General features: G+C 45.7%; 1 protein-coding gene across 1 annotated transcript in view; it reads left to right on the top strand.

Moving 5' to 3' along the window:
* The first annotated feature begins 11706 nt into the window (after positions 1-11706).
* BARX2 (BARX homeobox 2) overlaps positions 11707-22604 on the top strand; it is a 31331-nt gene continuing 20433 nt past the window's right edge. The window contains exon 1 of the mRNA XM_034069512.1: positions 11707-12175. Within this exon, the coding sequence (XP_033925403.1) occupies positions 11989-12175 (187 nt within the window). The 5' untranslated portion in view covers positions 11707-11988. The remainder of the gene's footprint in view (positions 12176-22604) is intronic.

Consider the following 22604-nt stretch of genomic DNA (forward strand, 5'->3'; position numbering starts at 1 on the left):
AGAAGCTGTGGCTGCCCCATCCCTGGCAGTGCTCAAGGCCAGGTTGGACACAGGGGCTTGGAGCAGCTGCTCCAGTGGAAGGGGTCCCTGCCTGTACCCATAGAACCTGATGAGATTTAAGGCCCTTTCCACCACTTTGGGATTCTCTGATTCCATGACTACTTGTATCAAGTTGGCCATCAAGTTTAATTTCTTCAGCTATATTTTATCTTTATAAAGGCTTTAATTCCCCCCCCGACACACACACACAAACTCTGTGATTTGTTTTAGCTTTGAACTTCAGTTTCATGGAGCCCTAACCCAGGCCTGGATTAAATGAATATATCATTGAAATACCATTAAATCCTGGTTCTAAAAGGACTTGCAACTGCAGGGTTTGCCAGAAGAGAGAGCTGTAGCTCCATCTCCCAACGCAGCACAACTGTGAACTTCCTAAAAGCTTTGGATTCAGACAGTCCTTTCCCTCCTGCTCTTGAGCAGCTGCTGCAAAGCGCTCTTGGTAACATGCAGAGCAGATTTAATATTCTATTAGATCCGTTTTACCAAAGCCCAGTGATCTAAAAATCACATCTCTGAAGACACATCAGGTACTCATTGAAAATCATGAGGTTCCTATTATTACAGCCGCTGCTTGAAAGAAGCATCTTGAGCTTTTCTTTGTCCCATCCTTTGGTGACTTAGTTTCTCAGCATTCAAAGCTCATCAGGCAAAAGTGATTGTATTTCCAGTAACACAACTCAGGAAGTTGGTACTTTCAGTGTCAGCACAGACCTTGCAATGAGCTCAGAAGCACTTCAGATCTCAGTGTTGCCCACCCAAAGAGGCTGCTTGGTGAGGGTACATTCCAGAGGCACTCATCAAGACACAGGCCCTGCACATCAGGTGCTTTCTCTTTAGTTGCACATGCAGCTCTCCAGAGCACTAAGCAGGGAACAGCAACAACAAAGGTAGGGATCACAGGGCTAAGTGCCAAGAGCAGGAATCACATCCATCTCCTGCCATAGAGATGCTTGTAGGTAGTACTGTGTCTTCCCAGCACACAGCAAGGCTTGAATTGTTCAGATTAGCAACAGATTCATCTCCAGGTTTACTTCTCCATCCCCTTCCTTCGCCCAAAGCCTCAAACCACAACAAATTCTGCACCTCTTTTTGGGGAGGAGAAGTCTTCAGAGAGCCTCACAGCCTTAAATGTAATGGAAACATTTGCTAATGAATGAGCCCTCATTATACACATTACAAGGAAACAGTGGCCACCAGATAACAGGGTTTAATTAATAAATCCATGTGGCGTCGTGTACACCACAGGAAGGGATTACAGGGGTTAACGTGGCTGTCTGCTGGACTTTTATGGAAGAGCTCTGGTGCTTGGCTTTTAACACTAATATCCCATGTGTCTGTGACCCAGCGCTTGCAGAAGGGAGAGGCAATTGGTTCTGAGAACAGAGCATCCCTGTCTGGATGTTTGGCCATGGGTTGGATGGCATCTGAGGCTGGAGGAGACCTAAGGGACAGTTGTTTTCTTGTCTCTCTATCAGTATCTGGGTTTTGTGGTGCTATGTATTCTAACCACACACAGCACCCTATGTTTGACAGTCTTCTCAAGCTTAGCCTTTCAATGACCAGAGCATTGGCACCTCAGGCTGTCAGCACCCAACAGCACAGTATTAACAAGCTTCAGCAGCAGGATATCCAGAACAGGGATTCTCCCCTGATGGACATTGGTAAGTTCATTGGAAAGCAAGCTGTGCTGACATACCTCTACCTACCACTGCCACAGAGGTAGGTATCTCTGCCTACCACTGATACAGTGCCCCCTTATCCAGTGGGAAGCAAGGTTCTGGAAATCCCACAGAAGACAGAGTGCTGTTCAAGTTCTATAAGGTCAGGATGAGTCCAGGACTTCCAATCAGCCTGCCTTTTGATAACACTGTGATCCTCTTCCATTTAGAAGAGTTCTAAGTGCTCATTTGTGAGCTGAGAGCATGCATTTGTTTGCCAAGTGCAATGGGGCAACATCCATCATCACCCCCAGCCCAGGAACACTTCACCTTTACCCACTCTGCTTAGTCACCAGGACCTCCAAATCCCCTGCAGAGACCAAGCAGCAGCTGACAACATGCACCTTTGCCCAAGAGACCTGTATCTCCTAATGTAAGTTGTCTAAAGCAAGCAGAACCAGGCTGCTTTACCCCAGGCCATGATCCAGGCTGCATATGTACAAAGGAAGAACTGGGCACTGAAAGCGATGCCTCATAGCAAGAGAGCCCTGTGGAACATGGGAGAGTTGTTTGTACACCTGTACAGAGGAGCATCTCATCGCAATGTGGCCCTACCAGTTCTGCTTAAAAACAATTAGGACCAGAAAACTCTAATCTGCTCTTTGCCTTTCTCAACAACCATTTGTGGCTTATCAATACATCTTTAGTCACTGTCCTTTGCCCGACTTGATGTTGCCATTGTTGTGCCTTGACTATATATAGAAAAACATCACATTGGAAGTTTAAAGAAGCAACTTTTCACTGCTCTAAGCTCAGAGCAGCTCTTGAGTTTGAACCAGTTACTTACCATGATTCAACCAAGAGAACAGTTGAATCAAAGACCTGATTACCTGGTAATTATTAAGCTTTGCCTCACCTGGATCACAAGACAGATCTTTATCCAGTATCAGTAGTCCCATTGCATGCAATGGAACAGGAATCATCTGTTCAAGTGGATCCTGTTCACAATCCTACTATTCTGGAAAACCCTGGGAGTTTTCCCACTTAAATCTTCATAAACATGGCAGATAACAGACTGCTTTAAGTGAAGGTAGCATGCCACAGTTGACTTGGATTGGCCAATAGAGCAGCACACAAACAGGACACAGACCAGCTCCTGGAGATAGCCATCTGCCCCCTCTGTACAGTAGCATTCAAATCTCCCCTCCTACTCAGAGTTGCCTGTTTCTTAGCTCTCATGCCTCCTTTCATGCTTCCAATGCCCAAATGCCCTTAGCTCTCTAACTTTGCTACATTACAGCATCCACAAGCTGTTGTGTTTCCAGGCAATGCCACAGTGGTCCAAACCCTGTTATAAGCAGGTTGATGCACATCATAACTTGCTTTCCTCTTCCCAGATCAGCAAGGTTAGCTCTGCTTATTGGGGTTGGTGTCTAAAGCTCATCATTGAGTTTGGAGTTAGTTACACATCAAATGCCCATGTTCAGGCATTACACCACAACAGAAACATCTGCTAGTTCACTGTCAAGCTACCCAGCCAGCAGTGTTATCACTATGTATTGTCAGCCCCAATGGTTGTAAGGAGGTGAAAAGAAGCTTTTTATACTATGAGAAATATCAGATATTGTTTTATTCTCCAGCTACAGATGAATAATTTCTTTCTGCTCATTGAACGGAAGATTTTCCATAAGCCTTAACACTTCTTCCATATGCTAATATATATATATATCTACTTTAATGTTCCTATTTTCCTAGGCATTTAGTGCTCTTCCAGACTTACAGCTAGAACTAGGGAAAATGATCATTTTCTTCAATATAAAAACACAAAAGAGGATGCACAGAAGAATTAAGAGGAAGGAGTCTCAGAGTGCTCCTGACCTCTGCTCATAAACAGCTTGCTTACCTACAATGAAGATCCACAGCTGCTGATGAAAGTGAATTTCCATGTAGGCTAGTGAGGCTTCAGAAGACAGATCCTCAATTGCTCTTCTAGAAAGATGTCCTTACCACGTGATCCATTTTCCTTATAGCATCACTATAACCTAGTATAATACAATTATAAACTATTATCTATGTAGGCTATAAATCTAATATAAATTATACAAACTTATTTCATTTCAACCTTACTTAATTTAGTAACAGAACATTATGCTTTCAGTTTCTGAGCTTAATACTGACCTAATACCACAGCATAACCAACACCCACAACAAGACTTTCTAAAGTTATCCTGTCCCCTTTATATAGTGCAGAAGCACTTAGGCCAATGAGCCCTCATTAGTGCTCGCAGGTGGAAATGCAGGGGTGTGGGCACCCTTCCTTTCTTATAAAAGGGGGAAAAGGCATTTTCTGGAGATGCTTTCAGAGTAAAAGATGGGATTTTAAAGCACAGAAGAGAATAGGGCCTCTATTCTGGTAAGTTAATAAGGATTTAGTCTATAATAGGGGGTTAAGCTATGAAGGTTTCTGAATGTAGCAAGCAGGATTGATTCTGGAGTAAGTGAACGTGTTAAAGATGCATTGGTGATAAGGTAGTTGAGGTATAGCAGGAGCAAGCTTTCAGGTTGTGTCTAGAGTTTTCTTTTCTGTGTTAAAGGCCTTTTTCAAAGGTTGTTCTTGCTTTCTACAGCATGTTGGGTAGTACAACTTTATTTCTCTTAGGTGGTCTCTGAAACAGGTAGAAGGAGATGAGAGCAGTTCTTGTATGCAGACACATGAAGTTCATGATCTGTGTAATCTGAGCAAAGCCTGAGTGAAAGGCACTACACATATGGTCAGATAGCAGGTAATGTTAGGCTTGAGGCTCCCAGAAGCAGTGAGAGCCCTGGCTGTAAGGATGAAGTGTTTCAGAATGCTCTTGGAAAAGCATTGTTGAGAGCATTTTTGTGAGAGAAAGCAAGGAAATGGGTAATGGCAAGAAAGCAAAGAGCTCAGGGTCAAGCATAAAGCTGAGATCACATGCAGGAAAACAGGTTGTCAGAGTCAAGGTGCTCCTTAAATGCAATGGGATTGGCCGTATGTGCTGGGGTTTTGATGTCCTAGTCCTCCTCTTACATTGCTAACACAGTGAAAGCTCTGTGGCTTAACCATTGGCACCAGGGGCTTAGCAGCTATGTGTGTTTTAATGCCCTGATGATACTGAATGGCAATTGAATTATAATTGGCTTCCCCCTGTTCCTTGTGAGTGGTAGTTATTTGGTCTGAGCCCTAGGCTCAAGGCAGGGTTTGCCCCTGTATGGAGCTGGGATCATCAGAGAAGCTGTGTCTGAAAGCATATTGCAGCAAACAGAAGGGCAGTGAGGCAGAGCCAGCTCTTATGGAGGTGGGCAGTGGCACAACCTGATCGATAGCAGGATCCTGTGGGTGCTTTGGCTCTTGTTAAGCAATCCCAAGGGTAACAGATTTGCTTCCAGAATGGTACTTGTACAGACAGATCATTCTTCAGGGCCAGATCTTTCAGTCCAAGGCTTCTCCTGAGGCATTGGTGGTAGAAATAGCTTTGATTGAGCTGGGGCTGATGGGTGTGAGTGTCCTGCAGGCAGCCCAGTGCTCCTGAATCCTAGGAGCTGTGTGCTGGTTCCTAGCTGATGCTGAACTGCCTGACTGCTGCATCAAATCCTTCTGGGAATGGTGTTGTTGTTCAGCTCTGACCATGAAATCCATTCCTGAGCTATTCCACAGGTAGAAACTTGATGCAGATGTTGTAGAACTTCATGCGGAAGGATGTTGTGCATCATTAGTGCAGTAATCAGCAGCAGAATTAAGTGCCTGGAATAGGCTCTCCTCTGTGTTTGAAGCACCAAACCCTGCCTTGGCTGGCTTCATGCATGCAGCGAGCCCTTTACAGCCTGCTTCAGAAGAGTCATTTTGGCCAGGGCCTCTGAAAGGGGTTTTCATTGTAGCTGAGACTTTGCTCTTTTCTTGCTTAGGAGGAGTGAATCTATAGGCATGATCAGGCTTTGCTTCTTGGGGATAACTCTGCTTTTCCCTTAGTGTTAGGCAATGGGAGTCCTGTGAACACCTGAGGACCCAGGAGTGCTCCAGTTAAGTGAAGGGGAAGACTTGTGCTCTTCAGGTGTATTGTGATAACTGGGCTTGGTGCAGGCAGCTCCTGCTTGGGAGGGGAAGCATGAGCAGTTGATGTAGGACATCTGGGCCATCCCTGGGGATGGTGGTCGTGGTTTCCTTTGAATGGCTGTGCTTGGCTCCATCTGGAGCTTTGGGTTTGGGAACTCAGACTGCTGAAGGGCCATCTAGAAACCATGTATAAACCCCAGCACTTGATGGCATCAATAACTCCCTCTGGGCTTCTTGCAGGCTGAGATAGTGGCAGATTGTCAAAATGACTTCATGTCCTGGAACACCACCCATTCCAGTATGAATAGGCTGCTTGTGTGCAGCTCACATGATCATGGTGTTTTGCTGGTGTCTCTATGGAGACTGCTCTATTGGTTTGGGAGCTTTTCCCTGCTCTCAGGTAAGATTTCTTGTAGGAAAAGAGGAAGCCAAGCGGATATAATCCTTGTGGATGGTGAATAAAGCATCACTCACAGAGCACCAAAACATCCTGTCCTCTTCAATGGGAGCTGGGAATAGTGTGATTTTCCTTTTCTAATATGCTACCATCCAGCCCTGCAGAGATTTAACAAGCCTTGTGTGAAAAATAACTGGTCTTAGGCAAAGCTGAATGGAACAATGAGGATCCACACGTTGATCCTCATCCAGATGAGGCTGGGGTGTCAGCTTTGGAAATGGCAAAAAAAGCCCAAAATAGGGAGACCTTTAAGTTGTTCCAGTCACCAAATGCTCTTGTGAGATCAGGTGTTTCCCCTTTCTGTTGGTTCCAGTCCATCTAGGATAGTGGGTTAAATGAGAGTTTGGTACCTTGGCCATATTACAATAGCTAACTTGGTTTCCATTAGCATCCTGGAGAGGACAGCAATGTGGACATGATGGTTGTGCAGTGTGGAGTTTGCTAGAGAAATGGATGCATGGGGAAAACACTCATGTCCCATTAGCATTTGGGATGCACAGTAGGGGACCAGGCACATCTTGTCTTGCCCAAACTGTGCCTTCATTTGTTGTGCTTAGGACAGCAGCAGATCAGATGCCTTTTGTCATGTTTTCCTGTATCTTCTTATCTTCCTTTCTGCTTGCTGCTCCCAAACTCCTTCTCCCTAGTTCACAAGTCCACATTCTAGCCTCTGAGCCATAGCATGAAGAAACAGATCCCCACTTGCTGAGAGATGCCATATGTTCCTTGGCATCAGCTCAGGTGTACGTGGTATCTTTCCATCACCCGGAAAATCAGAGCCACCCCATAAATATCACCCTGAATGCCTTCAGCTCTGCTGGTGAGTCTGTCTCAGAATGCATAATGATTTATTCCATCTGGTTTGGTGTGTTCTTTGGTGCTCTCCACAGTGGTGAGGCAATGCTCATGGAAACCACCCCAACCAACACTGCCAATGGTGCAGCTGGCAGCAACAGAGCCTAGGAAAGAAGCTGTCGAGGTGCTGTGTGCCCTGCAAAGGGGTAACTGGGACAATACCCAGATGCTTTTGCATCCTCCAGTGCTGCTGGGGGAGAGGGGAAATGAGGATGCGGAAGAGGGTGCATGGTGCTGAGGGACATCTGCCTTCTGTGTGGGTTAACAGAGGGGGAGCCTCTGCCTCAGTTTCTCTTCATGTATATCTGAAACCTTCTCTTTATCTTTCTGAAGGACTTTGCTATGTCTGTGATGAGCTTTCTGGCATTTGGAGCCTGCTATCAGCAGGGATGAGCTCTGCTAGCTCTTTAAAGCAGAGCATCTAAACTAATATGGGGACTAGGCAATAGCTTCAGAGACATGATAGATAACATTATACTCTACTTTGGGATTATTCAAAGTTGGCTCTAAGCAAAGAAGGTCACGTTTAGGGCTTGTGGCAGAGCAAGGAATGAAACAAAGATGTCCCAGTTGATAGTTCAGCTTTTGCTATAGTTTTATTGAGGTAAGTAACTGAAGCCTTTATTTCTTCTGACCATGCCAAGGGCCACTTAGTGCTGTGGCTGCCATTAACCCCATTGAGAGACAAAGCCAGGGTGGGCTTGGATCACACAATGTGCAGCATCATTGTGGTGTAGGGGGAATAGTGGGAGCCTCCCTGAAGCCAGTGGGGTGTGTGAGCACGAGCGCTTCCCTCTCTGCTGTGCCATTCCTGTTGCATTACACACTTTGGTGCCAGTGGTATCATCTTCCCATCTGCAAAGGTCCTGAGGGGACTGGGGGTGTTGGTTTTGAACTAAAAGAGGCAGATTCAGGCTGGATGTGAGGAAGAGATTCAGTATAGTGATGGAGAGGTGGTGGGTGCAACATACAAGACCAGGCTGGATGTGGACCTGGGCAACCTGGTCTATTTGAACATATCCCTGCTCATTGCAGGGGGTTGGACTAGAGCAGCTTTGAAGGCCCCTTCCAACCCAAACCATTCTATGATGCAGGGGTGTCTGTCTCAAAGCACATTTCTGTCAGGGGCTCATGGGTTTATGTGTGGGGAGGTTTGACACCTTTCTTGGTCTTTAAAACCAAACCCATTTCCTCTGGCATCAAGCAGATACAAGAAACATCTTTACTTACATGAGATGGATGCTGAGCTCTTTCACTCAGAGGGACTTTGTGCTGAGACCTCTCATGCTGAGAGGACAAAGCCTCTGGATTACATAGAGTGAAACACTGGCCCAAACTGTGCCTCCCTCTGTGTAGACATATATTGAGTGTTTCTGTTCTGGATCAGGTATCAAGCATGAGATCCTGCTGAAAAAGGTACACTTCAGATCAGGGTGTTGCTGTTTAGCTGGATCTATGGATCTGTTTTCATAGGTGGTTGGATTTCACTGGAAAAGGGGCTTTTCTAGTGATTACTAGGGGCTTGCAAAAGGAACTTAGAACCAGAACCGATGCACTTTAAGGCCATGGCACTCTGTGATTACAGCATGGGCAGGAGAACTTCACTCTTTTGCATTTCAGTGCTTGGATGTGGAATTAGTGCACTGCAAACCCATTGGGCAGAGCTCTTCTCCTTAGGCACATGATGCCAGTGTGCCAGGCAATGTACAAATACAGGAGCAAGTCATCCCAACCAGCAGCTCCTCCCTGAGCAGAGCCAGGTACTTAGGTTCTACCTAAATAACAACTGTAGTAATCCAGCAGCGGTTTAATTGCTCTGGCCTTAATCACTATCTTATGCTAATGACTGTGGTGGGACTAAACAAGTCTATCTGAAGGTGCTTAATGAACTTCCAGAGGTGCTCAGCACCAGTAGGGCTCCATTACAGCACAAGAAGTGCCTGGTAGCACAAATCCTCTCTGAATTGAAGCTGATTGTCTCCCCAAACCCTAGTCCCAGTCTCCTGCTGATCTCTTTGCCTATGGAACATGATTTCCCTCCTGGAGGATCTCCTTTCAGTGCTCTGGTGTAGGGTTGAACTCCCTCTTCATCATGAGCATCCCACTGCTGTCTGACCATAGCAGCCCATTCCTTGCAGTGTTTTCCTCCTCAATTCCGACAGTGCTTTTACCCACACAAGAACTGGGATTGTTGGATCGTGTCCTTGGCTGAATTCCCCTTTGGAAAAGCTCTTGTGGAGCAATCCCGGTGCTTTGCTGTCACGCTGTCATTTGTGCAGTGCAGGTGCTGGGCTCACGCATGCGAACTGCGTCACGTCTTGAGCCCTCCAGACCTTTCCAAGCATGCCTTTTGCTTCCCACCCTCCTGTCCGGCCCCGTTTCCCAACCACAGGAGAAACCTTAGGGAGCAGTCCTACATGGGGGCTCCAGCAGCTGCTCGGGGTTTGAGTCCCCTTGGCAGATGTTTGCTATTCCAGCCACTTCATTAATTTTGGAAACAAAACCCCTGATTATTCCCGACCAAAGCCCCCCTGGTTTGATTGACAGCCAGTGTGTGTTCCATACAACACCCATTGCTCGGGTCACAGTTTGACTTCCCTAGGTTTAGTTAATGAAAGAAATGCAGTTCCTAGAGCCATATCACGGGGTGCTCATCCCACTCCATGGCTCACGAATGGGGTCCGGGGGTGCTCATCCCACCTCATGGCTCTTGGATGGGGTCTGCTGAGGGCATTGGTGTTTCTAGAGCATGAGCAGAGGTGCCAGCCCCGCATCGCTGCATATCCAACCCTTCAGACGTGGCAAAGAAATGTTTAAAGCCAGACAGAGGTTTGTGTCTTGTGCTCAGTTGTAGGCGACCGATGCTTTTCTTCCCCTCTTGATTTCAGGGCTTATGGAAGGCTTTGATTTCCAGCCCTCTCCATATAGGCAGCATTCCTCTGCTGAGTGCTGTCAGTGAATGCGGGATGAGTCTGGCGTGGGGGGAGAGGGGCTGCAGTTCCGCAGGCACAGAGGAACCACGATGGGGTAAAGAGCCTTTTGCTGCTGCGTTGGGGTTTAAATCGGTGCCTCATTCAGGACGGTGCTTCAGAAAGCGTCTTTGGCATAATGGTGTTTAAGGGCTTATTGCCGAAGTTAATGGTGTTGGGAGTTATTTTAGCTCCTTAAAAATGTTGGGGAAAAGAGGCGAAGAAGGTGGGCTCCTAAAATGCTTCCTGTCTGAATTGAGGATTCCTAAAGCTGCGTTCATAATGAAGTCAGCAAAAGTGTTAAATGGCTCTTTAGGACTTAAAGTGATACTTTGGTTTAAAAGAGTTCTATCACATGGGGGGGAAAGTCTTTGTGTTCCTTCATTGTTCTTCTAATTCAGGTTCAATCCCCGTTTGTCCGGTCACTTTACTTTCTCAAAGACAAACCCATTTCCAAGCCATTTATTTTAAATGAGAATGCCCTTCCAATGGTTTAAGGAGCAAAACGCTTTGGTTTACATTTGTTTTAATACCTAATGTGTTTTAAAACCATATAACAAGGTTTTAAGGGAATAAGATTAAAGGGAAGTGTATTTCTTTGCGTTTGTGTTCCAGTTGTGAGAGCGTGTGGCCGCTGTGTGTGTGCCTTCTGGGTTTGCAGGCTCAAATTTGCCCAAATCAGCAAATATAATCTCTGAATTTCAAGCCGAACTGATTCTTGCAATTGAAAAAGAAATAGCGAAGTAGTAAACCAAGAGATTACAGGTGTAGTTTATACGTTTTTCAAGGGCTTTAAATAAAGGTACTGATCAACAAAATGAAAGTAAATCTTTTATGCGTTTGAGACGGTCGTTTCCTTCTATATAAGCAGGTTTTCCGATAGGAAAGAAGTGTTCTGCCATTGGGATCACTAAAGCATGAAAACTAAAGGGTTGCTGGTAGCAGTTTGCAGATGACACTGAAATCCTTGCGGGAAAGCTGCGAACGGTTGGTTTGAGGGGTGGCACAGCTCTGTAACGAGCCTCTATGCACCCGCCTGCGGCCGCAAGTCGCTGCAAGCCGGCTGTGTCTTGTGGCAAGCCACGCAGCTCCGGTTCATCCCAATCTGCCTGCGTCCTGGTGATTCCTGCCCTAAACCACTCCGAATTCCCCACATCGGGGGGGAATAGCTGCAGGGAAATGGCACTTGTGGCTCGGCCTCGGTGGAGTGGGGACCGGTGGGGTCCATCCTCGGCTCTCATCCCTGCAAAAATCCCGTTGAGATGAGCAGAGATCCACCAGGAATGATCTTATCCTGGAACACCGTTTTGAAGAAAGCAGCCTTTGCTTCAGTAAGGCCCCTATAAATAGGGTTTTATTTATCTCTCTGCCTCTCTGCAGCACGCGGTGACTGGGGAATAGGTTCGATGCCGATGGGGGGGAAGCTGGGATGAGGCGCTCTCCCCGCCGCATGGATTTCATGCGGGATGTGCACTTTTAATCTCTTAAATGAACGGGCCTGGGGGTGGGGAGAGAAGAAAGGAGGGGAAAAAAGGGAAAAGCCAACCCCAATCTGGAGCGTTTCCAGAGGGAGAAAAAGACGGGAGCGAGAACCGCGCACACACACCCGGTGTCTTAAAATAGAGCGCAGGGAGGGAGCGGCCCGGCCCGACGGATCCTCCCCACCCGGCGCAGGGTAACAATGGTGCTGGCCGGGGAGCTGCGGGCGCTGTGATTGACACTCGGGGCGTCGTGATTGACAGCCGGGGCGTCCTAAAAAGGCTGCGGAGAGATGCTTATCGCAGGGTTTATATAGCGGGGGAGCCGAGCGGAGCGGAGCCGAGCGGGGAGGAGGAAGAAGAGGAGGAGAAGGCGGCCGATGCGCCGGGGACCGCGGGTCCCGCAGCGCCCCGCAGCCCCGGGGCCGGCCCCACCATGCACTGCCAGCCGCAGCCCCGGCTCTCCGCTCCCGGCCGGCATAGGGCAGGCAGGAGGCGCTACAAGACCTTTATGATCGACGAGATCCTCTCCAAGGAGACCTGCGATTACTTCGAGAAACTTTCCCTCTACTCCGTCTGTCCGTCCCTCCTCGTCCGGCCCAAGCCGCTGCACTCCTGCGCCGGTAAGACCGCGGCCCCGAAAGAGCATCCTATGCCCAGGCTGCGGAGGTCTCTATCTACCAACCAAACCCATCCTCTCCTCTGCAGTAAGGGGCTCCCCCCCCATAACCAACCCCTGCACAGGTTTCCATCCCCAGCGGGGTTTGTTCCCTTTGCTCTCTTTAGGGAAGAGGGAATCGCAGCGTGCCGTGGTGGGGTTCACAAGGGATTCAGTGTGGATGGGAGGGCGTTGAGAGGAGCTCAGGTCCCTTAGGAAGCGGCAGTGACCTTGTGCTGCTTTTTCATTGCCGCTCGGACAAAGAAATGAATAGTAAAATCAGGCAAAGGAGAGCAAATCACTCTTGAGACAGTTTTTTGTACCCTAAACCCTCTTTTTCTACCCTAAATCCTTTCTTCCGTTGAAAGAAGTTAGGCTATTTCTAGTGGTAAAGATGTGAAAATACTCATAATGATGTTGCAGCCACAGGCGCCGCAACTAAACACACACAGATACCTCCGTCCTGTGCAGATAAAACACACCAAAATGAGCAGTTGGGTCTCGATCATGAGTGTTATCAAATATCACAACCAGATTGATCTAATGTGAGCTTTGGAAACCTGCACTGGAAGTGAAAATATCCTTGTTCTAATGCGCTCCAGATCTTAAACCAGCAACGAATCCCTCTTTTTGGTGAAGGAGGCAGTTTTCCAGGTGCCACCTGATGTCTTCAGGGAATCCGGTGATGAAATTGCAGAATAAAATGCACTTTTCAACAGAAAATCTTAACTCCTGAAAATAGTATTTGTAAAGGGATAATTCCTGGGAAAATAGTCTCTGTTTCAAGGTCATAAAACCCTGTTTTCCTCTTTCCCTTTCCTGGGAAAGTTCATTTTGCATTTGTATGAAGTTGTGCTTCAAATGCAAGGCCTGCATTTCAGCTTAGGTTTGTTTGGGTTGGGGTTTTTATGGCTAAATATAAAGAAAAAGGAACTTTTAGGGTCTTAGTGGAACCGTGCTAATAAAGAACTCGCTGCTGGGGTATCCTAAGAGTTGGACAAGTCGAGTAAACCCTCGGCCCAAGCTTAAGTCTTCCTCCAAACTCAATATAAATACGAATGATTAAAGATTTGGAAGGGATTAGGAGGCTGGATCAGAATTAAGAACCCTGATGGGAAGAAATGACCTGAGTGGTGTGATCCTCCTTCGACATCGCTTTCTTCCGATCGCCATTCCTTGCTTCTTCTGCCTAAAGGCTGGCATGGTTTTATACAAGATCTGGTTGTTAATCAAGATATTGCTGATAAGGGAAGTTTTCAGAGCAGAGAGAGGAAATTCAGTGCTTGGCCAAAATAGGCATGAAGGTCCCAAATGGGTTCAGATTGGAGATAGGCGCAGGGGGCCCGATTCTGCTTGCGCTGGAGTCAGTGCCGTGGCTTCCATCTGCCGAGGAGACAAGGTCTCTATCTCCTCCTATATACAGAAAAAGAAAGCATTAAGGGAAATACTCCCCTTTAGCACCCAAAAGGAATATTAGCCTGAATATTTACCACCCCATGGGACTAACTCGGCATCAAAACCTGCATTCTGAGTGTCACCTTTAGGCTTATATTTAATACTTCTGATGTCTGGGGGTAGTTCCCAGCGGCTGCTTTGCCTTTCACCACCCCCTTGGGGGAAAAAAAAGGAGAGAATTGCTTTAAATATATACTTCTGTGTCAAGTATAGCAAGTATATATATAGCAAATATAGCATTGTCTTTGCAAGAGTCATCGAGATAGTCATTAAATAACCATTAACAATCCTGCAGTGATTCAGCAGGGGATTCTGAGTGATGCTAGCGAGACTTCTGTGATTACTGTTCAATTGCAGCCTTATTTCTCTTTGTGCCTGAGATCTTTAATGGATTTGCCCTCAAGGTTGTGTTTCTAGCCCAAGCTCTGGCCTGCCCTGGTGGTGGGGTGGATTGGGAATATCTGCTTCTAATGGAATAAGCTGTATAAGCTTGTGAAGTATGAAGAGAGGTTTGCTTTGTGGGATTAAAACTGTAGAAGAAAGTGCCACAAAATGCTTCCAAATTGTAAGCTTTCTGAGCTTTAGAGGTGTAATTAAAGTGCTATATGTATTAGATCATGGGATTTCTTTATTATAACAGAGGAAATTCTGTCATTCTCTACAGAATGGACACTACCACAAAAAGAACTGAATGTGTGAGTTTGAACCATCAAAATCATACCCAATATGAATCTGTTTAAAACAGCAAACCCCCAAAACCCAACCCAAACCCCCCAAACTCACTGAGGGACTGAAAGCTGCAGAATCCCAGCACTGGAGCATGTAACTTGCCAGCATTCCCTTTGTCTCTGGAGTTCATTGGGAAGCGAGTGGGCGCTTAGAGTCTATTTGCAGTCTGAAAAACCAGGTCTTCACCTAAATCTTAACCTAAATCATGGACATTTGCCTGGTCGGGGTGGCTGTAGCTGGGGCTTGGGGCGTGTTTGGAAGAGGAATGACTAACTGGTTGTTTCAGCTGAGCTCCTCTGCAGCAGCAGGTCGGGAGGCAAACTTTGTCGGTGCTTTCAGGGGCTGCAGAGTTAACAGCTCTTTCACTTGGGGTGAAGTCGGAGAAGCCCAATATGCCTTCATTTGGAGCTGAAAGATGGGAGACGTTGTAGCTGTGCAGTGTGTGGTGTGTGTTTAACAACATCCTTTGTTAAGTGAGCTGAAAACTGGTCAAGTAGAGGGGAGAGGGGCTGGAAGGAGCATTTGGGACTGTCCCTGTGTATCGTGAGGGCTAAGGCTGATGTTTTAGTGCTCGGGAGCATTTGGAGGTCTAATGTAAAGCTCGCCTGTCTCACTGCAGGGATTGCCATTGGGAATAGCTTGGAGCCTGCCCCAACCAAAACAGAGGGTGTTTGTTCTGGAAATTCAAATGCAATCCCATGTAAAAAAGGATTCCCTCATTAGCTTTAAATTTGGTGTATGAGGATCTATTGTGGCATTTCTCGAGCCAAATAAACGAGGAACTAAGACCAAACCTGTAATGAAATGCAGAGCCAGTGTGATTGAAAAAATCCATCTATGAAACCAGCAACTCCTTCAGATGATGTTTAATAACTCCCTGACTTTTGGAATGGGATGGCTTAGTGAAACCATCCTTTGGTTTCATGATATTTATATTTTCATGGGGTTTTCAGCTGATGCGATACTCAGTTGATCTGTGCAGGTAGATGACTGCAGTGTTAGTTTGTTAGTTAGTGCTTGGTTTGTTACAGGGGTTTCTGAAGGTTGCTTTCGACTGAGCAGAGTCCTGTAGAAATCACTTCTCAAATTGTCTTTAAAAGACAGTATATGACTCTTATAGACGATAATAAAAGTCTTACACACTGTCTGTATATATAAGACAATATGTAGAGAAAACAGATGTCTTTTCAGTTTTACCTGTACCAACACGGGTAGGTGAGTCTATACCCATTCTGGTTTGTTTCCTGGCTTTAAATCCCAGCTTAGCAATACATTCCAAATGCAATTGCTGTACCTGTAGTTCTGGGCATGAGAAAGAAGCACTTGTCACGGTTCGACGTTCCGAGGTCGAGCTAGAAATGCTCCATAGTATCAAAATAACTCCAATTGCTTCCAAAGGAAAAGCTGGAGGGGGGGGGGGGTGTGCGTGGGAAGTTGTGCTCCATCCCCAGCAATAGCTCAGGGTGTGATTTTGTCTATTAATAATTAACAATATCGGTCATGGACGTCCTTTCTGAGCTATCCAAATGACTTGAGCTGCCTGGATTAAAAGGAATTGCGTTGCCCCTTCCAAGAGCGAGCTGCCAGAGCTCAGTTTGTTTTAGCAGAGCAGGACAGATTATTCAGTGTCTATGCCGTGTGTTCATTCCTACCGGGAATTACTCCAGAGCTCATTAAAAAAACCCTTAAATTTGAATGTATCCGAGTGATTTATCATGTAAATCCCAATGAGGAGCGGTTAATTTCTGTTCTACACCAAGGTTTTTACTAGCGCGTATCTGCAGTCGGACTGTGCTTTCTGTTTTACCTGCTGCAATTGAAATACTAGAGAGAGGTCTTGCATGAGAGGAGTTTTGGAGGTGGGAAGTTGCCTTAAATCCACTTTTCTGAGAGATGAGCTGCTTGAATTCCCACTCTTGTTAAAGGGAATTGCGCTGCTCTGTGTGTATTTACAAGTGCCCCAAGGTCTGGAAGTGGACATCACCTTCCTTTTCTCAACTTGTTTGAGCATTTACTACTATTGCTCTGTCTGGGGAACAATTAAAGAACACTCATAATAATGATTTGCTTCCTTGAAATGCTTATTGTGGTTGCTGCTTGTGGGGTGTTGTTGTTTGGGGGTTGGTTTAATGTAGGTATCTTGTATAAAATGGTTCAAAACTTACGTTCTTCTTTTCCAGTTCTTTTGCCTCTCTGCTGTTTTAACTGAAGGTGAAGTTGGGAACTGCTTATCCCAAAGTTGTTTTTCGAGCTGGTGTTTTCCGGGTGTCTCTGGTATTGTCTGGATTACCCTAAGCAATTCCTGCAAGCAGTGGGACCTGCTGGGAATCCTTGTTTGTGTGTTCAAGTGGGAGCTTTGATATCCTGCTCCCTGCTCCGTCTCACCACCCTTCCTAGGCAACACATGGTGAGAAAGTACATTTACTGTGTCTTAAACCAGCTCGGTCTTTATGTGTGAGCCCACCACGAGGTTCCTTCTGATTCCCTTCACAAAGCCTTGATCTAGGCAAGGCTTGAATTTGCTCTAGGACATTATTTCTTCTGCTCAAATGCTTGCTGAACCTTTCTCCTTTAAGTTGAATGGATCCTGTTACAGAGCTCCTGAGGGAAAGCAGGGCACTGTGGGAAAGGAAAAGGGAATCCATGTAGCGTATGTCCCCAGCGTGGGGAAAAATGAGATGCCCTCCATTCAAAGTATGTTATCCGAAACATAACAGCTGGATTAATCCCATGAAATAAAGCTAATGCTAAGTTATGGGTAGACCTTCTGCCAAGCTGACTTGGACCTGAGTGTGCCTTAGCCCTGCATCTTCAGCTGGGGTGGAATTGCCAACCCCTAATTCACTGCAGATGTAAGGAGGACATTCCAGCCAAAATTCCAAGGTGTTGGAAAGAGTTTTGCTCTTATGGTGTGTGAAGTTGGGTGCTCAGGACCCCCAAATGCTTTAAACATGTGCCTGAAATGGCAGGAGTCGGAGCTTGATGGCTCATGAGGTGTCACCCGGGACCTGTGTCCCAAGTTGGATTTACTGAGGGAAGTGGGCCAGGATGAATAGGGAATGATGGGTGCCAACTTCAATTGGAAAGCTGAGCATGTCTGTGTGGAAATCCACATTACTGCAATGCTGGTTGGGGGTTTTCTGGCTATTTGTGCAAACGTAGGAAGAGAAGAAATACCTTTTGGAAAGTGCCTGGATTTATTGGGTTTAGCTTCCAAAGGACAGTGTAATTCTAGTGTCTAATAGCAAAAACTAAAAGCAAAATGGCAAAGGATATCAATCCTTAAAAGCATGAAGTGTTGCATCTGTAGATGTCCCTGCTGCAGTATTAGGGGAGCATAAGATAATCCAGAGGTGATGTTGCTGCATACACACCCTAGAAGATGCAGTCATATTTACACTGATGTCTTGGTGTGCTCCTCTAGGAGCCTGGAAAAGTCAGGCTTTGCTAACCCGACTGTCTCTGTGCTCCTGGAGCTTGCAGCCTCAAGGAATTCTGGAGTTTTCTCATATTCACCCAAATAACTCCAAAACCCACCCATTTTAGCCCTACAAGTAACAGTCTTTCCATAGCAATCATGCTGAACACCAGTTTATCAACTGAGGCAAACTGACCCAATGCTATAGGCTTTGAAAATGAGTTCATTGAGTCACGAAATTCATCTGTAACTGCTGAAAATCAGGCATGTTTCTGGACATCTGCCTTGGTTTTCACATGTTTTGATGTCTTTAACAGAAAACATAGTTCAGAAATGCCAAAAAGTGGCATATGAGAGATAATAATAGGCTGGGGAATAACAACTAGATACTCGGGAAGCGTCTGTCATTTCTCCCTGTCAGATTATATTCAATGTTAGAAGCAAAGGCAGCTCAATCTGGATTTGAACCCAGGTGTCACTTAGGCTGGGCAGGGAAATCTGGCTTTGAAATGGTTTCAATGCTAGATAGTAAAACATTTGGAATCCAGACTGAATTTTGCTGTCTGGATCTTGGTACAGTTAATAGTGATTAAAAGAAATGAATGAAAGGGACAAATGAAATGGGACAAAAGGTAAAATCACACCAAAACCTGCTGTGGGAAGTAATCAGCATTGTGGTTGTGGTTAGGTGTGAGTAAGTGTTGGGATTCCACTGGGAAAACCAACACCTACACCTGATTTCCTAAAGCCTCACGGCTCGCACTGAGCCACAGGTGGATCTGTCTCCACACTGGTTTAGTTTAAAGGCTGTAGATGTGTACAAGGTGTCCTTATGGAGGTGACTGCACAATGCCACAGCCTGCAGGGTGTTGGGGTTACTCATTTATGCCTTTTATTCAACTTGCTGCTGTAAAATGCAGGGAAAGACAGACATCAAAGGGTGAATAAACATCCCCCAGCACTGCTGCCTTCAGAATGAGCTGGGTATGGGCAATCTCCATTGGGAAGTTGAGGGGGGAAAAGAAGTGAGGCTGTGTGTGAGGCAGGGAATGGGACAGTAGCTAAGGAGCCTTTTTGTTTTGTCTTGTTTATTGACGTTGAGCATTCCGATTCTTCCCCCGTGGAGGAGCATGGTGAAGGCCAGCTTGGTGTATCATGTTCTGGCAGCGCGGTGATCGGAGCCGAGATCCACCTTCAGAAAGGATGTAATGCGGATAGGAGTGTTGTAAGCAGCAGCAGGGAAAGAAATACCCGACTTTAAGTTGCTTCTATCCCCTCAGTGCCAGCCTGTGTGGAAGGAAGGTTTACATTCAACTGCACATAAGAGGCAGCTGAGCTGATCATCAGGAGCTGATCCTGACATTGGGAACTGATCTCTGTAGATGGCTTCCTCTAGGCACTGCCTAGAGCTGGTCCTTACTCCACTGCTGGCACTGACTTGGGTAGCAGAGGTTGTGCTGCTGCTCACTGCTGCTCACATCATCTGATTTCTTGATTCTGATCATCTATTTCTTAGGCTCATTCCCTTGATACCTTGATGCCCCATCCCAGGCAGTGTCCAAGGCCAGGTTGGACACAGGAGCTTGGAGCAACCTGCTCCAGTGGAAGGTGTCCCTGCCCGTGGTAGGTGTTGGAGCTGGATGAGCTTTAAGGTCTGTTCCAACACAAACCAGTCTGGAATTCTGTGATTCTCCAGTTTGAGGTGACTGTGCAGTCCAGTTTGGAAGAACTGGAAACTGGGGCTTTGCATTTGTAGACCATGCATAAAGCTTCATCACACTAAAGTGAAAATACTGGGAGTAGTCAGGAAAATGGGTGTTTGAGTGTAGCTATTAAAAATAACAATTCCTTCTTCTTTTCAGTTCAGAGTGGAGCAAAATGGTTTAGATATATCTTGGCAAGCTCAAAAGCTTAAAAAGCTTGTATGGGGGGGGGATCAGATCAGAGCAAATACTTGATCTAGAATAAAACATTGCAAACATCTCTAGGCTGAAGCAAAACGTACAACACTTCCCTTCTTCTGAGACATTTGCAAAGCAGTGAAGTTATTTTGTATTGCTAAATTTCCCTCTTTTTGCCTTATTTTTGATGAGAGGATGTTACACACGAGCGCTTTCCATCAGTTCTATTCCAGACTTGCTCCAGCTGGGCTGCAGAAGCCAGAACACGTTACCACGAGCTTAATTTGGTGGGAAATAAGCTGCTTTGAAAGTTTAGGACCTGCTTTGTGGTCTTGGCTGTATTTGTGCAAGTCAAGATAGAACCTGTAACAAAACAGGATCACAAGAACAAGCTAATGGGTGCTGAGCAGTGGATGTCCTTTTACTTGTGGACACTTGGAGCACGGTGTAGCCTTGCTCAGATGGGGCAGACCACGTTATGTCTCCTGCTGGTGAACACAACAGGGTCCACTCACACTGACTGAAGTGTCCCCTCTTTGCGTTGCTCATGTTCTTGTGCCATCCTGTCTCTGATGGATCTTGTGGGTGAGACAAAGGCAAGAGTTTGAGCTTAGCAGCAATACATCGTGAGGTTGTATCAATACTACCATCCAGGCAAGGGCTGGAGATGGATTTCTCCTCCCCAGGTTATCTATTGTTCCTTGTGTTCTCTGGGAGAATCTACCTGAGAGGCTTATAGCCCTTTTTGAGTGATGTGGAATTCCCAAAGCTATATTCTAATGATGTCTTTAAAAATATAGAGAGATTTGGTGTTAGGACCTGGCTAACACTGTAAATACTTAATACTTTCCATTTTCCTCTCAGCAGCTTTAAGTTTTGACAGATTCTTGACATCTTCTCCCCCGTTTCTCTTGGCCAGAACATCAAGTCACCAGTTGCAGATATTTCAGACAGGTGTTTGGGTACATGGCCCTGAGATCCATTGAAACAACTCAAGGGAAGGGTGAAGAACTCAAGGATTCCCTCTTTGGTTGCTATTCAAACCTCCTCCAACTGCACATAGCACATCCTGGTGTTGTGAATCAAGTTCTATACTTGCTGCTTCTCTGAACATATCCTGACCCCAGAGGGGACAAGTCCAGCAGAGTCTGGGTGATGCTGGTAGAACCTGTGCCATAAGGATGCTAAAGGCTTGATTCTGCTCTTGGCTTCCTGATGAGAATATATGAGGTGGATGAAGCTTGGAGCAAGCTGCTCTAATGGAAGGTGTCCCAGCCCGTGGCAGGGGGTTGGAATTGGGTGAGCTTTAAGGTCCCTTCCAGTCCAAGCAAGTCTGATTCTATTATATTTATGCATGATATTTATGATGATATTTATACAGAGCATAAATATATAGTTCAGTAAGAAGAAATGACTTTGAGTAAAACCAAGACATTTTTTACAAGAGCAGCCTGGTGTATATGATGAGTAGGGAAAATACAGTCTTTTCCCTATAGAAGACTATGGGTTTGGCTGTATTTATTTCCCAAATAGCTGAGGTCTATCTAAAACACAGCACCTGAAAGAGCACCCTCCTTAACAGCGCCTCTGCTTTGGTGTTCATTTTCTGTAGAAAGAAAATCACACTTTTTTCCAGAGTTTTCCAGAGCATCCTTTATAAGAAAAATAAAATTCCTTTGCAAATGTGATGACAGAAAATTTGCAAATTGGGGTTTTATTTTCTGTGAGGTTTGGAGCAACAACCTTACTATGACCTTAAAATGTGTTTGGATGTGCGTATTCAGGTCTTATCTTGTACATTCTTTAACGTGCCAGTGGGTTTGATTCATGTAGCTAGTTGGCTAACTTCAACAGGACTACTCATGCAAAGAAGGATTTGGGTTGGAAGCTTTTGTGTTTGCCCTGTTACTCGGATAATCTTGCTACTCATTTTGTGGCTTTTCTTCAAAATGAGAATTTTCCACATAGTCATCAACCACTTGGCTCAGCGCTTGGCTTTGGGTATTTCTTCTAGTGATCCTTTTGCACATTAGAGATCACTTAATGGCTACTTTTAACTGGGATTTAAATCCAAAACTGAATTACATTTTAATAGCCATCTTTAGGACTAATGTTGGAGCAAGAACAGGTCCCTGTAGCTTTGAGTTTACAGGTACCTATTGCCTCATCTAGTGTACAGCTGCCTACGTCTGTACATTCAACACCAAAACACTCTTGTGTAAGCACAAGGAAGGGGTAAAGCCTTACTAAAAGCATCTCCTTTCTTTCAGAAGACAGAGAAATGTGTGTGATATGTTTGTGGTTACTTAAATAGGGTGTTCTGTGTCAGATTAACCTTTTATCTTAGATGCAAAATTAGCAGTGGTGGCACTTTCTGATGGAAAATATCTACTTGCATGCCGTACATAGCACATATGTATAAGTGCATACCATCATACGTCTTTAGGAAGGCCTGTTTCCCTGCCTTGCATCAATTCAGACAGCTCAAATAGGGAAAAACATGAAAAGTCCCCCTGAAATAGAAATGGGGAACGTAATCATTGAAACAATATAATGGTGACAAGTCTGAAGCAAATGGGTTGGGGTGGGTTTTTTTTGGCCACAAAGCATTTGTGTGAGTTTGTGAATACATTTTGCTTCACCCTTCTGTCTGTTTTGTTCCAAACCTCCTCTTGACAGCTTTGCTAACAGTTCATTTTGTTCCTGCGGTGACTAAAGAGTGGAGGAGCTGATATTTGAAGCTCTCTGTGACAGCAGAGGCCCGTGCTCGGCAGTTTGGATCTCTGCCGCCTGCTCTTCATTGTGCTCTTTAGCTTTCTGCTTACATTTCAGGTTACTGGAGAGTAGTAAAAGTCCCCACTGAGGGACAGGAGGCCATGCCAGAAGTTAGA

Source organism: Melopsittacus undulatus, chromosome 15, assembly GCF_012275295.1.
Source record: "Melopsittacus undulatus isolate bMelUnd1 chromosome 15, bMelUnd1.mat.Z, whole genome shotgun sequence".
Taxonomy (NCBI): domain Eukaryota; kingdom Metazoa; phylum Chordata; class Aves; order Psittaciformes; family Psittaculidae; genus Melopsittacus; species Melopsittacus undulatus.